The sequence below is a fragment of the Piliocolobus tephrosceles genome, chromosome 20 (genome assembly GCF_002776525.5).
Source record: "Piliocolobus tephrosceles isolate RC106 chromosome 20, ASM277652v3, whole genome shotgun sequence".
Lineage (NCBI taxonomy): Eukaryota > Metazoa > Chordata > Mammalia > Primates > Cercopithecidae > Piliocolobus > Piliocolobus tephrosceles.
This window is the reverse complement of record NC_045453.1, coordinates 8,094,215-8,112,714: the sequence shown is the minus strand read 5'-3', so window position 1 is coordinate 8,112,714 and position 18,500 is coordinate 8,094,215. Positions and strand designations below refer to the sequence as shown.

Sequence of the window (18,500 nt, the reverse complement as noted above, 5' to 3'; positions counted from 1 at the left end):
CTGCTCCTGGAATGGATGGAAAAATTAATGGAACAGATTTTGGCTCCCAACTCTACACATTAATTCATATATAAAAGTTATTTGAGCGTTAACCCATTTGCTGCCCAGGGTAGCTCCCCAGCCACAGATCCCAGCCCATGGCACCAGTTCAGCTACTGGGCTTGCTTTAGAATCCTGGAAATTCAGATTTGGAAGGAACTTGAAAGGTCATTTGGTCCAGCCCTGGTCCAGCACCTGACTCCCCTTCTTAGCATCCCGGTCAACCAGTGTTCATGCAGGCCCTGGATGAATCCCTCTAGCAGCTAACAGTCCCTGCCTAGAGAGCTAGTCCTGTCTGCACAGGACTTTGTGGTCGTGAAACACAGCAACTTGCAGTATGGAGCTGCCTTTGAAGGAGTGAGATCGGATCTGTCATGTCTGATGTCAGCGAGCCCTCACTTCCTGGCCGTCAGCACCTTGCCCTGACTGCCAACCCCCTCCCCTGAAGATCTATTCGAGGCTCCTTGGAGGCTGCCTTTATTCTTGGTTTGGCCTCTGCCTCCATTCCTGGTTTTATGATTCTACCCATCTCTTCTCTGAGCACACTGAACCTTTTGGGGTTACCTGGAGAGATCATGCTATGTGTCCTCTACTTAGAAACTTCGTCCCTCTTTCTTCTGTCCCCTCCAGGTACAGGCACACTATCCGTGCTGCTCCCCACATGGTTCTCTGCTCTGGAGCACTTACCTTTTCGTTTTTGTAGAGACAAGTTCGCACTATATTGATCCTCCCACTTTGCCTTCCCAAAGTGCTAGGATTATAGGCATGAACCACCGCACCTGGCCCTGATAGCACTTACCTTACCATGTTGAAATGATTTTTTTACCCACCTCCCCCAGTGTACTGTGAGCTGCCTCAGCATGGAGTGGACACTGTGTGTTGGTCACCGTTTTTCCAGTGCTCAGCTGAATGCCTGGTTCATTATCAGCATCAGTATATACTTGGATAAATGAAATAATGAATGTGTGACTAAATCACCAAGTGTTATCAGTACAACCCCAACCAAAAAGCCCCCTTCTGGGCGGGGCACGGTGGTTCATGCCTGTAATCCCAGCACTTTGGGAGGCCGAGACGGGCGGATCATGAGGTCAGGAGGTGGAGACCATCCTGACTAACACGGTGAAACCCCACCTCTCCTAAAAATACAAAAAACTAGCCTGGTGTGGCAGGCACCTGTAGTCCCAGCTACTCAGGAGGCTGAGGCAGGAGAATGGTGTGAACCCAGGAGGTGGAGCTTGCAGTGAGCTGAGATCGCAGCACTGCACTCCAGCCTGGGCAACGGAGCAAGACTCCGTCTCAAAACAACAACAACAACAACAAAAAAAAAGCCCCCTTCTGGACCATTCTCAGTGTGACTCATACAGTTTCATTTATTTTAACAATATTGAGTACTTCCTTTGGTCTTAGCATAGGAACCAAAATGGAAAGTTCTTTCCGTAGCTAAATGTTTTTCTAATGTAAATCATTATTGTACAAAACAAGGGAAGGACACAATTTCTTGCCTTCAGGAAGACTCCTCTGTAGGAATGATTTTCTCATTATTAATATTTGTATTCTGTATTCTTCCAGAAAAGATCACAGCAAATTAAGAGACACAGTTTATAATAAAATTGTAGGCTGGGCGCAGCGGCTCATGCCTGTAATCCTGACACTTTGGGAGGTCGAAGTGGGCAGATTGGTTAAGTCCAGGAGTTCGAGACCAGCCTGGGCAATACAGTGAGACCTCGTCTCTACAAAAAATTAGCTGGGTGTGGTGACATGAGCCTGTAGTCCCAGCTACTCAGGAGGCTGAGGTAGGAGGATCACCTGAGCCTGGGAGGTGGGGGTTGCAGTGAACTGAGATTGTGCCACCGCACTCCAGCCTGGGTGACAGAGTGAGACCCTGTCTCAAAAAAAAAAAAAAAAAAAAAAAAAAAAACCCTAAAGTTTAAAAGATCAGATCCAGGTATTGGGAGGGAAAATAATTATGTTAGAAAACCTGGACTGCTAATGAGCAACTTTCATATGACTTTTTAAAAATTTTATAAAATACTGTAAATGCATTGTCTCACAACAATCAGGTAAAACAGGTGTTATCCTCATCATTTTTATTATCCCTTTAACACAAGTGAGGGAACTGAAGCTTAAGAGGGGCCTAGAAAGAGTGATCGAGGGTAAGAAGGGGCCAAGAGTGCTCCAGCCCACGAAAGACCCCGGGGCCCCTGCTTTGTCCTCATGTCACACTGCCTGCCTCCCTCAGGTCAACCAGGAGATTTGCAACTGAGTATGAGGCCTTGCTGTGAACTTCCTGGTCAAAGGTGGAAAGTGGAAAGCCCTATATAGAGTTCCCATTGTCACATAAAAGGAAGTATACTTACTCATCAGAAGAAACATACATCTTCCTTACTCTTCAAAGAAGACTGTATTATAGAGGTTTTCAAATGAGAAGCACTGAACAATGTAGCGAACAGTACCACTAAGATTTATGTTTTACCTAAAAATTTGAAAAACATAAATCATCGCTATTTCTTCTGATGAGAAATAGCCAAGAGTGTTCCAGCCCACGACAGACCCCCGTGGGGGTCTGAAGAGGGTGGAGCCTGAAGCGGGTGCAGTCACAGAGCTCACTGGGGCCCAGAGATGGTGACGTCTGGCAGAAGAATCCTCTTTGGAAAAGAAGAATCCTCTCTGTGTTGTCTCCTCTCCTCCCCTCCCCTCCCCTCCCCTCCCCTCCCCTCCCCTCCTCTCCTCTCCTCTCCTCTTTTCTCTTCTCTTCTCCCTTTCCTTTCCCTTTCCTTTGCTTTTCCTTTCCCTTTCCCCTTTCATTTCCTTTCCTTTCCTTCCCCCCCTCCCCTCCCCTCCCCTCCCTTCTCCTCTCCTCTCCTCTCCTTCTTCCGATGAGAAATAGCGATGCTATACAAGACGGGGTGAATCTTAAACTGTGGTTGAAGCGCAGGCCGCACTTCAGCCGGCATCTTTTGAGTTTTTCCTCCGTGCCAGGCTTGCTTGGTATTTTCACTTGTCACCTCACTCGCCACCTTGCAGGTGAGGATTCTTAAGCTCATGTTCCAGGAGGGAAATGCCCAGATGTACCCTGTATGGTGGCTCTGACCCAGTCCACTGCTTAAGGAGGTGAAAAACGGGAATTGAGGACTAGCTGTCCAGGTGAAGGCACAGAACAGGAAGCTCTTCAGACTGTTGAGTTAGCTGCTAAGGGAAGGAAGGGTTGCAGAGATCAGGAGGGACTGAGTAGGGGTAGCACAGATCACATATCAGCTGCCAGGCAGCAGGGAGCCACTACGCGCATTCTTGGTAAAGACTGGGGTGTGATGGCAGTGGAGAGACAGTGGTACCAGGATGGATTGGCTCTGTCAGGAAGGGAGTTTAGCCATCCGGGCTTGAGATGCTGGGGGTGACAAATGGAATTCAAAGGGAAGCTCAAACCCCAGAGACATTTCCGAGAAAAAACTCACCAGGACTTGAGGCCTAACATGGAGCCTGAAGAGGGTGCAGTCACGGAGCTCACTGGGGCCCAGAGATGGCGACTTCTGGCAGAAGAATCCTCTCTGTGTTGTGTCTTTCTTTTTTCTTTTTTTCTTTTTTGAGATGGAGTTTTGCTCCTGTTGCCCAGGCTGGAGTGCAATGGTGCGATCTCGGCTCACTGCAACCTCCAACCTCCGCCTCCCGGGTTCAAGTGATCCTCCTGCCTCAACCTCCCGAGTAGCTGGAATTACAGGTGCCCGCCACCACGCCCTGCTAAATTTTTTTGTATTTTTAGTAAAGACGGGGTTTCACCATGTTGATCAGGCTGGTCTCAAACTCCTGACCTCAAGTGATCTGCCCACCTCGACCTCCCAAAGTGCTGGGATTACAGGTGTGAGCCACTGTGCCCAGCCATGTGCTGTGTTTTTTCAAGTGAAAATTATGGCACTCTCTGAACTAGGCAGGGCAGGGATTGCTGCATCCATGATGCAATAGGGAAATAGGCTCACTGAGAAGAATCCACTTGCTGGTGCAAGCTGACCCTGCAGCAAAAGCTGAACAGTCATTTTTTCTGGGTTCCACTCCATTGCTTTTGGTGCACCTTGGTTGCATCTGTGGGGAGCCAGTCTGGTGGCAGATGGACTTCAGATGCTAGAGATGCTCCAGGGAGGGCAAGGGCATGGGGCAGGAAGGACCTTGGTGAACCTCAGGATGGACCTCGGGGATGAAGGATGTTGGCCTTGTCTTGGGTTTAGAAATCCTGAAGTTGAGGCCGGGTGTGGTGGCTCACGCCTGTAATCCCAGCACTTTGGGAGGCCAAGGCGGGCGGATCGCGAGGTCAGGAGATTGAGAACATCCTGGCTAATGGTGAAACCCCATCTCTACTAAAAAAAGATACAAAAAAATTTGGCTGGGCGCGGTGGCGGGCACCTGTAGTCCCAGCTACTGGAGAGGCTGAGGCAGGAGAATGGTGTGAACCCGGGAGGTGGAGCTTGCAGTGAGCCAAGATCGTGTCACTGCACTCCAGCCTGGGTGACAGAGCAAGACTCCGTCTCAAAAAAAAAAAAAAAAAAAAAAAGCAAATAAAGAGAAAGAAAGAGAGAAATCCTGAAGTTGATGAGCCCCTGGAGGTGAGGGCAACCTCGAGACTGGGTTGGGAGTGCAAGGAGCACTCACAGGAGATGGCAGGAAGAGCAGGCACCAGTGCAGAAGGTAGACTGTGGAGCCAGGGAAGAGGAAAGCTTCTAGCAGGAAACTCAGGGCAGCATGCTGAGAAGAAATGGAGGGAAACTGGGAGGAGGCAGAAGAGGGGGTGAAACGAGGGGATTTGCAGGAACGTGCTGAAGATGTATTTGGGGCAGTGAGGACTCTGATGAGCTAAGCACTTAGCGGAGTAGGGAACTTCCCATGAGTTTAGGGACTCCGATGAGATTCTTCTGGAAGTGGAAGCCTGATCTTGAGAACAAGGGCCTGGCTTTGGAGGTGGTGAAGGGAATCCTTTCCTGAGACCAGTGATTGGGAGGACAGATGGGGGAAAAGGAGTTTCTGAGGAGAGGGCTGAGCGGGAAAGGAGAGCTCATGCCAGCTGGTCTCGATCTAGAGTTTATCAGCCGTGGGGGTGGAGTGGGAGGGAAGTGGAGCTGGCAGGAGTGCTTGAACTCTTCCCCTGGGAGCAGCCCTCCTGTACCTATTGCCCTGGTTCCCACTTCTAGTCTGTCCACTGCACCCACCATGCCTCACCCACCCTATCCACGGGGCTTGGCCTTAGAGAGGGGGAGGCCAGACCTCAGGTCCCTGACCCCGGCCTTCCCCACTCCCCCATCAGGTTCTCTGTGGCTTCCAGGGGACCTCCCTGGAGCAACATTGGTGAGCCTAGGACCCAGACCCTGACCAGGCCACTGACTTCCCTTTTCCGTGTGGAGGGGAGAATAAGGAGAAAAGATCCTGGAGACCCTGGCTGGAGAATTTCCAGGAAGGGACCTCCAAGCACCACCCCATGGCGTCAACAAGTGATGGACTACAGCGATAGCGCCAGAAGTGCCTGGAGACCTCCCGCCCAGCCAGCGCGTTGGACGGGGGAGGCTGAGGCCCCGCCAGGCCTCACTGCAGGTTTCAGTCAGGAACCAGCACCCACGAACCTGGGCTGGGTGCTCTTCCTCTTTTTTTCTTTCCCTGTGGCCAGGAACAGCATTCACCTCCCATTTGGGAGAGGGCCTGCCACTGCGCTGTGCCGTGCTTGAAGGGGCGGGAGGTGGGGCCGTGGCTCCTCTGAGATTCCGCAATGGGTCCCAGCTCTAAACCCCAGGCGCTTGGTTTATACCTCAGCCTAATCTGTGGTTTATAATTATTTATGAGTCTGTCTTCCCCACTGAACTGTGAGCTCCTCCAGGGCAGAGGCAAACTCTTACTCATCTTTGGGTCACCTGCTGGCTGAAGGTGGACACTAAATCCATGTTGGAAGGATTGGACAGAGGGACAGGGGGTGGGAAGGGGAGGCTGACTCAATAACGGGGCTCCAGGAGTCAGCAGATGTACCTCTTTCTTCCCCTCCCAATTTCAGAACAAATGGAGAAATAAAACACAGGAGACAGACAGACAGACACCCTGCCTCCCGTGAGCAGGGGTGGGACGAAAGGCCAGATCTCAGAGGCAGCGATGACTGGCCACACCCCACTGACCCGGCTGGGACCATGTTGGCCTTGGCACCAGCCTTTGGTCTAGAAGGGGCTAGAGACTGACCAAAAGGGCTCCCCTGGTGGCTTCCTGAGCTTTCAGGCCTTCATCGAGCCCCTGTCCTTTCACAACTGGGAAAGCTCTGGACTTCAGCGTGTACTGAGCAACTACAGCTGCTCTCAGCCAGGCACTTGGCGTAGCTGAGCCCATATATTCCTCACAGTAAGCCTGTGAAGGAGGTGGCGTGGGTCCTGCTCTAAGTGTAGAGTCAGCCACTGTGACTCAGAGAAGTTCTGATTGTTCGGCTCCCCCATTAAGTGGCAGAGCCTGTGTTCCTATCAGGGGGTCTGACTCAGTCCAGTGGCACAATAGCCCATGGGGTATCAGGATGAGATAAGAGTTCGGAATGGTGACCTCTTGAGACCTGTGTCGCACTCAGTGAACAGTGAACCACACTGGGTTCAACCAATGCGGGTTGTTTCTGGTGCTTTGGCCCACTCTTGCCATTGGAGCTGTTTCTGAGTTATCCCAGGATGCTGCTCTGGAGTCTTCCCAGCCTCTGTACCATCATCTCTAGGTAAGAACCCAGCACCTTAGAAGGCCCTCAAGCTCTTCCTAGTGTGGCTCTAACCTTCCTATTAGCATCTTCCCCTGTACCACGGCCCCCACCTGCCTTCCCTGGGCATGTCCTTGCCCTCTTCCTCCAGCCAGGAATGCCCCACTTACCACTCTGCACCTGAAATCTTTCTCACCCTTTGCTCCCTGGCTCAAGCCAGCCTTGGGGACTCCTCAGCATTGTCCACTTTTGCATCTCTGGCTCTTAGGTTGCTTTGCCTTGATTCAAGGCATTTGGGTGCACTCTGGCTCCCCTGCCAGTCCCAGCTGCTCCTCTGCGAAACTCTCTCTCTCCTGACCCGGGGCGCCAGAGGAAAGGTATGTGGCAGCACTGGCCTCAGAGCAGCCTGCACCTGGAGGGCTGCAACCCAGCCTCTGCTCCCCCTACCCCACACGACATCGCCTGCCCAGACACCACTTGGCTTGTGAGAGACAACAGACAAGGCTAAGTGGCCCCTGGGACAGCTGAGTGATGCCAGGCAGGCGCCTGACACACCTCCTGTACAGGAAAACAGTTTCCTTCCTCTTAATTACAGTCATTAAGGGGCCTGCGCCCGACACACCGCAGCCAGGGACAGGGCTTAGGTCTGCCTGGATGATTCCCATCACCCTTGGCCACCACCTCTAGGCCCAGCCCCAAGGCCAGGAGCCACCTGTCTGCCCTCCCATCGCCCTTGACCAACTCAGCTCACAGGGAGGGGCTGCCTAGGGAGGGGCAGCTGGTCCCTCAGCCCTGGGGGATTTGATTTGATTTGCACGCAAGTATTATCATGATGTCTGGGATCCAGTGGAACCCTTTGCCCTTCAACGAAGTCTTCCCACCCCTGCCCCTCTCCGTCGTGCTCTCTGTACACAGCCCCAGTACCGCAACGCAGAGTCCGACTCAAGGACTATCCCGCCGCCCAGACACACATGCACACACAGGTCCACGCACACTGCTGTGCCACGCAGGCACACAAACATCACAGACAGGACGTGCCCACACATACAAGTGCAGGTACAGTTATGCACAGGTACAGGTGTATATATTTGGTCAAACCATATGAAATTGCCAATATTCAATGGTTTCTTATGTACAAAAAAGGAATTTAGTACAAACCTGGGCCTGGGGGGAAGTATACAAAAATACAGAGCCAAATTTGTACACCTGTGCCTTATTTACAACAGCCAAAAGGTGGAAGCAACTCAGGCATCCATCTGAGGAGGAATGGGTGAGCTAAATGTGCTCCACACATGCAATGGGATATTATTCAGCCTGAAGTGGAAGGAGATTCCGACATACGCTACAACGTGGAGGAACTTGAAGACGTGAAGCTACGTGAAATGAGCCAGTCACAAAAGGACAAAACCGTATGATTCCACTTAAATGAGGTATCTAGAGGAGTCAAATTCATAAAGACAGGAAGTGGAATAGTGGGTGCCAGGGGGTGGGGGAGGGGGAAATGGGGAGTTCGTGTTTAGTGGGTACAGAGCTCTAGTTTTTTTGTTTGTTTGTTTTTGTTTTTGTTTTGTTTTTGGTTTTTCTGTTTTTTTTGAGACGGAGTCTTGCTCTGTCGCCCAGGCTAGAGTGCAGTGGCCGGATCTCAGCTCACTGCAAGCTCCGCCTCCCGGGTTTACGCCATTCTCCTGCCTCAGCCTCCCAAGTAGCTGGGACTACAGGCGCCTGCCACCTCGCCCGGCTAGTTTTTTGTATTTTTTTTTTTTTTTAGTAGAGACGGGGTTTCACCGTGTTAGCCAGGACGGTCTCGATGTCCTGACCTTGTGATCCGCCCATCTCGGCCTCCCAAAGTGCTGGGATTACAGGCTTGAGCCACCACGCCTGGCCAGAGCTCTAGTTTTGCAAAGTGAAAAGAGTTCTAGAGATGCATGGTGGCGAGGGTTACACCATAGTGTGAATGGACTTATGACACTTGAAGTGTACCACTTAAAAATGGTTACAATAGCAGATTTTGGCTTCGTGCAGTGGCTCACACCTGTAATCTCAACACTTTGGGAGGCAGAGGCAAGAGCATCGCTTGAGGCTGGAGTGCAGCGGCATAATCTTGGCTGACCTCAACCTTTGCCTCCTGGGTTCAAGCAATTCTCCTGCCTCAGCCTCCCAAGTAGCTGGGATTATGGGCGCCCGCCACCACACCCACCTAATTTTTGTATTTTTATTAGAGATGGGGTTTCACCATGTTGGTCAGGCTGGTCTTGAACTTCAGCTGATCTGCCCACCTCGGCCTCCCAAACTGCTGGGATTATAGGGATGAGCCACTGCGTCCAGCCACGAATTCTTTTTTAAAGGCAAATGTTATGTGTATTTTACCACAATTAAAAGATACAGAGCCAAAGATATGTACCTGAAGTATACGTATGAACACTGCAGGATAAGCACAACTAACTCAGTGACATGCAAACTTGCCTCCCTCCCTCCCGGGAGCACTTCTTCCACCCAGATAAGACCCTGGTTGGTCCTCCCCTTCAAACAAGGGCCTGGAGATAAGGCCCTAATGATGGCCCTGCCACCTCGGACACCCCCACAACTCATTACCCTCCCACGGTCTGGCTTTGTTTACTCAACCTTCTGCCCCTCTTGCAGCCTCCTCACCCCCTGGGAAGGGCCTCCTTGGAGTGCCCGGTGCTCCTGCTCCTGGGATGGGATAGTGTGGGTCATAACTCCTGACCTGTGGCTCCCCCATGCTCCCCCAGGTCCTTCACTTATAGGGTCCTTGAAGACACAGCCCTAGCCCCATTCATCGTTGGTCTTAGGGCTCAGTTCAACTCGGGAACCTCTAAATCCCACCCAGCTCCCTCCCACTATACGTGTGTCAAGTTCTTTGGACACAGAAGACCCTGTGTTCCGGACATGATCGCAGACCAGACGAACCAAGTGCGCTCAGTGCTAAACACGGCTGTGAGACACGGCTTTCGGTCTTCTGCACTTCCCGCCATCCTCACTGGACCTCACGCCTCTGTGGAAAGCTGGTGACTGCTTCTGCCTAGCCTGGCTCCCCAACTGCAGCTGCCACCTGCTCACCCCGTTCCCCAGAGCAAAGCTGCTCAGTGTCCTCTGAAGGACACACAGTGCTCCGGGACTTCAGTCTTTGCTGGGGCAGAGGTCAGAAATCTGCCTGCCCTGTTTGCCTCCTGACCTTGCAGTGTGTCCACCCATTCTCTGAAACAATCTTTCAACCATTTTCATACTCAGCCCTGGAGGAGGGGAGGAAGGCTGGGGTCTGGCCACCACCAGGCCAAGAACATCCCTGGAGTTAAGGGTGTTGCAAGCACAGCCATCTGGAACAGCATGTCTCGGGGGTGGGCCTTAGCCCACTGCCCACTGTGCACTGGGCACTTGTTAAAAGGCCCAGGAATTCCAGGTTACAGTAAGCTATGATCACACCACTGCTCTCTCTAGCCTGGGTGACGGAGCAAGATCACGTCTCAATTGAAAAAGAAAAATGGCCAGGTGTGGGGGCTTACACCTATAATCCCAGCACTTTGGGAGGCTGAGACAGGAAGATTGCTTGAGGCCAGGAGTTCAAGATCAGCCTGGACAATATAGTGAGATCCCATCTCTTAAAAAAATTCAAAAATTAGCTGAGCATGGTAACATGCACCTGTCATCCCAGCTACTCAGGAGGCTGAGGTGGGAAGATCACTTGAGCCCAGAGAAACTGAGGCACAGCTGTAGTGAGCTGTGATTGCACCACTGCACTCCAGCCTGGGTGACAGAACAAGACCCTATCTCAAAAAGCAAAAGAAAAAAGAAAAAAGACAAGCTCCAGAAGCCTATGGACACCTTCTGGATGAGAATCTCCAGGAGGGTGGGGCCCAGGGATCTGCATTTCATCACCCCTCACCACCCCTGGGGGCAGGGTGAGAGCCACTGCTCTGTGTTCTTGAATGACTGCTCTGAGTGGGGGTGGGAGAGAGCCAGGGGGCTGTGAGCAGCACAGTTAAGATGGTGGAGAGTGGCAGGACGATTATGGGAGCAAAAAGAGGACTGGCTGGGGAACAGACAGGCATTGCTGTCCTTGGATATTCCATGTGATGCTTGTTCAGCTCTGATTTAGGGCCTTGCAGACTTGAGCCAAGGCATGTGCTATCCACTATGGTATGTGTTGTGGGGGGCCATGGCCAGTCTGTAAATCGGCGTTTGGGTGAGTTTATGCAAGTCAATGTGATTAAAGTGTGTGGTCGGCCTGTGTCAGCCCACACGCCATATCTGTGTATCGGTCAGTTGTCAGTGTGTTCGTCTGCGTGTGTGTTCATGTCTTTTCCTGGGTATCTTGAGTCGCTCACCCACCTGCAGTGTGTGTGCCTGTGCATGTGTGTTCCTGAGCCGCCTGGGCCCCTCTTGGCTGTAATTCAACCTCTGTGGGTCCCAGGAAGTCAGTATTTGGAGACTTGCTGGGAGCCTGGTAGGGACGGGGCGGCGTTGCTGGGGAGGACTAGAGGGAGGCAGGAGTGTGCACCGAGAGCCTGGCACTGCCGCTTCCCTGGGCAGGCGAGTCCCAACACAGGCAGACAGGTGGGGCTGGCCTGACAGGTTCCAGAGGCCAGGGGCAATAGGGCGGAGCGTGGCTCTGATTTAGGGTGGCAACAGTTTGGGGGCCCGCCACACACACAGTGAGCGGGCGGGCAGGAGGTGGTTTTGCCGGTCTCCTCTTCCTGCTGCAGCCAGCCCAGCGTGCGGGCCATGGGCCCTGCCGGCGGGTGAGGCAGCCGCTGGGCAGGCATGCTCGGAAGCCCGGGGCCTGGGAGCCTGGGAGCCCAGGGCATGGCGGGACCCCTGCGGGGCCGGGTGGAGGAGCTGAAGCGGCCCTGGTGGCGAGAGAGCTCACCGCTGGTGCTGCGGCACAGCGAGGCGGCCCGGCTGGCGGCCGACGCCCTCCTGGAGCGGGGTGAGGCTGCCTACCTGCGGGTCATCTCCGAGGAGCGGGAGCTGCCCTTCCTGAGCGCCCTGGATGTGGACTACATGACCAGCCATGTGCGCGGGGGCCCTGAGCTCAGCGAGGCCCAGGGGCAGGAGGCCTCGGGGCCAGACCGCCTCAGTCTGCTCTCCGAAGTCACCTCAGGCACTTACTTCCCCATGGCCTCTGACATAGACCCCCCGGACCTGGACCTGGGCTGGCCCGAGGTGCCACAGGCCACGGGCTTCAGCCCCACCCAGGCTGTGGTCCACTTCCAGAGGGACAAGGCCAAGAACATCAAGGACCTGCTGCGCTTCCTCTTCAGCCAGGCCCGCACGGTAAGGGCCTCATCTCTCCATCGCTCAGCTCACAGAGGAGGAAACTGAGGCCCAGAGAGGGAAGGGACCAGCCCAAGGCGATGCAGTGACTTAGGGGCAGAATGAGGACCAGCACCTCTGGCACTATTAGATTGCAAACTCCTAGAAGGGCGGCATCCCATATTTACCTTGGCAGTGCTTGGTCCCCAGGAATAGTATGGATGAGCATAGAACAGGCATGGGCATCAGGGACTCCACAGCCCTCTGCAATGCACACCGACTGGTGCAGGCCGGAGGGAGGAGTCCTCGCTGCATCTCTACCTTGGAAGATGCTCCACTGCCTTATCAGATTCTCAACAAGTTTTATGATCCCCACACTAAGAACTCCAACCTTGGGGAACATCTGAGTCACTTCCTTAACTTACAGAAGAAGAAACTGAGGCCAGAGAGGGGCTTGGGACTTGCCCAGGGAGGTCCACATGGTGACATAGAGTTCAGGGCTCGGGGACACAGGGGCTCTCTGACTTAGGTCCTGGGGAGCAGTCCAGCCTTCCTTGCTGGCTCAGGTCCCCAGTTGCCCCCCACCCTCCTGCACCACATCTGCAGCTGGGCCTGAAGCAGAGGAGGGGGCCGGTGTGTGGGCCTCTTTGGCATGTCCTCGAGGGCTGGGCTTTGGAACCAAGGAGGAAAGAGGAGAGGAGGCTGCTGGGCTCAGTGATGGGGAGCAGGACCTCAGGAGAAAGAGAATTGGGAGGGTAGGTCGGGGTGGTCAGCACCCAGAAAGGCTCTGGCCACACACAAGCACAGCTTCACTTCTGAAGCCGTGGCCTCCTACTCTAGGGGAACGGACAAGATGACCCCTGGCTGGGTTTGAGGTAGAGTTAGGTTCCTGCTGCAGAGATGGGAAGCCAGGATACTGGGATCCCACCGGTACTTCCAGAGCCTCCCTGGCAAGCCTGCCTGTGCCCCAGGCAGGGGACGGCCAGGCCTGATTGGCATCAGGAATGGGGTTATTAGTGAGGCGGCTGCTGTCGTCATCCTCACCCCTGCCTCTTTGATCTTTCCTGCCTGTCCTTGTTCCCCCACTCTGGCCAGGCCTGTGCTGTGAACTAGGGCATCCCCCAGTGCCTCACTTTCTCAGCCCCCACTTAGACCCCTCTGTCCTGGGCCGGGAGCCAGGCTCATGTACTGGGCTGTCATGACTCCTAGTGACCTTGGGAAATGCTGCGTTGCCCTGCAGCCCAATGTTTATAGAGCTCTGTTATGTCTTGAGCATTTTCACATTTAATTCCCCGTAGCTCTGAGACATGGCTATCATTATCTCCATTTAACAGCTGAGGAAGTTGAGGTTGCCAGAGGTGAGGCTACTCACCCAAAGCTGTGTCACCAGGAAGTAGTAGAGTCCAGGTTTGAACCCAGTTCTTTCTGACTCCAGAGCTGGAGTGCTATGCTCTGTAACTCCTGCCTCTCGGCCCTGCCTGGGAGAAGAGATTCTCACAGCAGATATATGCCATGGGAAGAAAGGCCAGCTGGGGGCTGGGAGGTGCCAGGAGGGTTTCAGGGGCCTCTTTGAGGCAGCCCTTTATATGGGATGGAGGCACAAGCCCCAGCCCAGCCCTCAACTGAGCAGAAAACTTGGATCCATTTGGCATGGGTGCAAATAAGGGAGTCTGCAGTGTAAGGGGTCACACCAGACCTCTGTGGCTTCACAGGGAAACTGAGGCAGGGCTGGGAAAGGGCAGTGAAGACCCCAGTAAGTGGCTTGTAGCTCTGACCCTGGAGAAGAGAGCCTCAGACAGACAGTCCCTGGCGCAGAGCTGGGCTGGAGTTAGTGGGAGGAGTGCAAGGAACTTGCCTGGAAATTGGGGCCTGGGTTCTGCTTGTCACTGCTATCCCATCTGGGGCTCAGTGCAGAGGGGGTGTTGGACTAGCACAGTCAATCCACAGTCATCTTTGAGAATCCGATGACAGATAAACACTCGGTGAACCTAAAGGTGCACACAAATGCTTTCAAACAGCTAGCGGTTCAAGACAGTCAAATCTGGGCTGGGATTTTACTGTAATCCCAGTGCTTTGGGAGGCTGAGGTGGGAGGACTGTTTGAGGCCAGGAGTTCAAGACTAGCTTGGGCAACATAGTGAGACCCACATCTCTACAAAAAATTGGAATAAAAAAAAAAATTAGCGGCCAGGCGCGGTGGCTCATGCCTGTAATTCCAGCACTTTGGGTGGCCAAGGCGGGCGGATCACAAGGTCAGGAGTTTGAGATCAGCCTGGCCAACATCATGAAAACCCCTCTCTACTAAAAATACAAAAAATTAGCTGGGCGTGGTGGCAGGCACCTGTAATCCCAGCTACTTGGAAGGCTGAGGCAGGAGAATCACTTGAACCCAGGAGCCGAGATCGTGCCACTGCACAGGTGACAGTGCGAGACTCCGTCTCAAAAAAAAAATTAGCCAGGGACAGGCACAGTGGCTCATGCCTGTAATTACAGCACTTTGGGAGGCTGAGGCGGGCAGATCACCTGAGGTCAGGAGTTCGAGACCAGGCTGGCCAACATAGTGAAACCCCGTCTCTACTAAAAATACAGAAAATTAGCTGGGCATGGTGGCAAGTGCCTGAAATTCCAGCTACTTGAGAGGCTAAGGCATGAGAATCACTTGAACCCAGAAGGCAGAGGTTGCAGTGAGCCTCTGCAGAGTTGCACCACTGCACTCAAACCTGGGCAACAGAGTGAGACGCTGTCTCAAAAAAAAAAAAAAAAAAAAAAAAAAATTAGCCAGGCATAGTGGCACATGCCTATAATACCAGCTACTTGGGAGGCTGAGTTGGGAGGATTGCTTGAGCCTGGGAGTTCTAGGCAGGAGAGAGCTATGATAATGCCACTGCACTCCAGCCTGGGTGACAGAGTGAGACAGACACTGACTCTTAAAAAAAAGAAGACAGTCAAATCTCCCTGTGCCCAAGTTAAGAAGCCCTGGGCTAGGTCACTGCTAAGAACCCTTCCTGTTCACTTGCTCTTGAAGGCTCTGGCCTCCTGATTTTCAGTCCAGTGCTCTTTTCCTGGGGCCCGGGTTCCTGCCCCAGGCTTGGCTGGATGCGGGGAGTGCCCTGGGCAGCGCTGAGCTTTCATGCGCTTCCCCCTGCCCAGGTAGTGGCTGTGGTGATGGACATATTCACTGACATGGAGCTTCTGTGTGACCTCATGGAGGCCTCGAGCCGGCGTGGTGTCCCTGTGTACCTGCTCCTGGCCCAGGAGCACCTGAGGCACTTCCTGGAGATGTGTTACAAGATGGACCTCAATGGGGGGCACCTGCCGGTCAGTGAGGACCAGGGGCAGTAACCAGGGGTGCGGATGGGGAGTCAGGGAGGGCGGGGGAGCCAGTGGGTGGCCACTCAGCACTGGGGGGGGGGGGGGGGGGGGGGGGGGGGGGGGGTCCCCTGGCCGCTCGGGGGGGGGGGGGGGGGGCAGTGGGAGTTGGGGGTAGGTTCCCTTAGCTGTCTGGGGTTGGAGACCCCATGGGGCAGAGACATGGCTTGAGCCTTACTCTCTCAAGGTCACCCCCAACCTACTTACACCTAGAACATGCGTGTGCGGAGCACGTGTGGGGACACATATTGCAGCAAGGCTGGCCGCCGCTTCACGGGGCAGGCCCTGGAGAAGTTCGTCCTCATCGACTGTGAGCAGGTGGTGGCGGGCAGCTACAGGTGAGCAGGCACGAGGAGGCGAGGGGGGCCTGGGACTGCACCACTGGCTGGCAGCTCTGAGCTTCCCTCCACTCGTCCATCCCTTCGGACACAGACTGAGCACCTGCCATGTGCCAGGCATCATGCCAGGCTCAGGGGAGGGTGTTGGGGGCAGGTCGGCCCTGGAGGAGCTCACTCTAGGGGAATGATGACTTTAATACTCTTGGCACAGAAAATGACTATTGCACATTGGAACTGGAGTGACTTCAGGGAACCTCCCCCAAGTCCATTTTACAGATGGGGCAGTTGGGGCCCTGAGGGCAGCCGTGTGCCCAGGCTCACTAAGCAGGGCTAGGGCAAGCACAGACTCTGGAGTCACAGCTCTGCCTCTTGCTATGAGCCCTCGTGGTGGTGGGGTTTGGGTCCAGCGTGCTGGATCAGGTATGCGCCTCTGGCTGTGACTCCTGCCAACACCCAGGGTCCTGCACTTTGCCTCCTGACCCCCCTGTCCCTCTGCCCCTAGCTTCACCTGGCTTTGCAACCAGGCCCACACTAGCATGGTGCTGCAGCTCAGGGGCCGCATCGTGGAAGACTTTGACCGGGAGTTCCGCTGTCTGTACGCCGAGTCGCGGCCTGTGGAAGGCTTCTGCAGCGGTGAGGACCTGCTGTCTCCCCGGGCACTGCGTCCTCCCCCCGTGGCCCTAGCCTTCAGGCCTGGCATCCCAAGCCCCACATCGTCCCCGCCCTCCAGCACCAGCCTCAGTAGCATCAAGCGGTCACCACTTACGGGTCTCTCCTCCTGCCTCGCTCTACCAGGAGGTGGTGATTGCAGTGACATGGGCATGGGGTCCTCGTCCCTGGGTCCTGCCCGCCATGAGGCCCATGGCCAGCCCTCCCTGCATCGCCAACTGTCAGACCCTAACCATGGCTCCCCTCCTGGGCTCTGTAGGGCCAACCTGGGCAAGCTAGGGGCATACCCGTGGTCCCAGTCCTCCCCTGCCCTCAACCATAACAGTGCCAGCCCCTTGACCTTGGCAGTGGGGTCCCCTCTGCTTCCTCGCTCCCGGCCCCTCCTCCAGTTCCACTGGGGTGTCCCAGCTATGTCCCGGTTCCCAGAGAATGGGCTCCCAGGAAGCCAAGAGCCCAGCCCCCTGCGGGGTCGATGGGTACCTGGCACAGCCCTGGAGACAGTGGAGGAGAAGGAGAAGAAGGCATCTCCAAGTCAGAGCCGTGGCCAGCTGGATCTCCTTGTCCCCTTCCCCAGAGCCCGAGAAGTGAGAGACTCTGACTCTGGGGTTACCCCCAACTCAAGCCCCCTTCGGCCTGGCGAGCAGGCCCCAGAGGACAGGAGGTTGTCCCCAAGCCAGGCCAACAGCCAGCTGGATCTTCTGTCCCGAGCCCTGGGTACTGGGGGTGCCCCTGAGTCAGGCTCCCTCCGACCTGGTGACCGGGCCCTGGAGGACAGGAGGATGTCCCTAAGCCATAGCCATGGCCAATCAGACCTCCTGGTGCAGTACCCCAAGGCCCAGGGCTCCAGAGTGCCCCTTGAAACCAGCTCCTCAGTCAGACCTGCCAGACAGGGTCCAGGTGAGCGGCGGCAGACCCTGGGACACAGCCAGCTGGACCTCATCACAAAGTTCGGCCCATTCCGGGGTGAGGGGCCTGGGCCCAATGGTCTTCCAATACCAAGCCCTGCTCGCACAACTGGAGTGGGGTCTGGGGATGAGAAACGGCTTACCCTGGGCCACAGCAAGCTGGACCTCATCACCAAGTATCATCAGTTGCAAGGTGCCAGGCAGGCACCGGAGCCTGGGGCTCCCAAGGGTGGCCATCTCAACGGTGGTAACAGTGACCTGGTCAGGGATGAGAAACGGCTGACCCTGGGTCACAGCAAACTGGACCTCATCACTAAGTACAACAAGTCCAAGTTCAGGCAGCTCCGAAGCCGCTTTGAGTCCTAGCCAAAAGACTGGCGTGGGGGTGCACTGGCAAGGGCAGGCCCCCTCCTCTGTCCACCGAGACTCGACTTGCTCAGGTCCCAGACTGGGGAAGGGAGGTGTCTAGAAGCCTAGGTCAGACACACTCTCTGGGCTCAAGATTCTTGTGTACACACACACACACACACACACACACACACACACACACTGACCAGTATATTCTTGAATCTAGGCTGTGTTTCCAGCCCTGTGCTGGGCATACCATAGAGCTGACAGGTGGGTCGACTCAGACCTGGGGACAGAGATGAAATGCACAAGCTGCTGGAGAAGGGGTCAGAGCCATAACAAGTTAAAGGTTAATCAGTGACAGAGGGTGTTAGGAAACAAAGGGCAGAGAGTCATGGAGAAGGTGGAGTAGTCAGAAAAGTTTCTTAGAGGAGATGGAGGTGGCCTTTGAGCCAGGCCTTGAAGGATGCGGAGGTTTTGGACAAAGGGAGGAGAGAGTTAGAAAAATTTTTGGTAGAGGGAATCAGGTGAAGAGACGCCCTAGAGAGGACTGAGTGGATCTGAGGTGAACGAGGGAGGAGGAGCAGAGTATGTGGATACCCGGACACACACCCCCCCCCCACAACACACACACCCCATCATCATCATCATGATCATCGTCATCATCATTGTCGTCGTCATCATCTTGCTGAGTGTCTCTTGAAGTACAGGCTGTGACAGGTTGTGGGCCATTTTCCTGAACTCACCACTTGCCCGGGACAGGAAACACGATACACATCAATAAAGGCAGACTTTATTATAACTCACAGTGCCTGGTGTATCCTGAACTTTGAGGAGTTATGGGAGGGGCACGTTAGGGGAATGGGAAGGG

The 18,500-nt window shown here is 54.6% G+C and overlaps 1 protein-coding gene across 1 annotated transcript; it reads left to right on the top strand.

The window, feature by feature from the left end:
* The first annotated feature begins 11,412 nt into the window (after positions 1-11,412).
* Positions 11,413-17,665, top strand: FAM83C (family with sequence similarity 83 member C). Its single transcript, XM_023220516.1, has 4 exons — positions 11,413-12,022; positions 15,151-15,318; positions 15,583-15,707; positions 16,210-17,665. The coding sequence occupies exons 1-4, from the start codon at positions 11,510-11,512 to the stop codon at positions 17,645-17,647; spliced, it is 2,244 nt and encodes a 747-aa protein (XP_023076284.1). The 5' UTR covers positions 11,413-11,509; the 3' UTR covers positions 17,648-17,665.
* Positions 17,666-18,500: the final 835 nt, after the last annotated feature.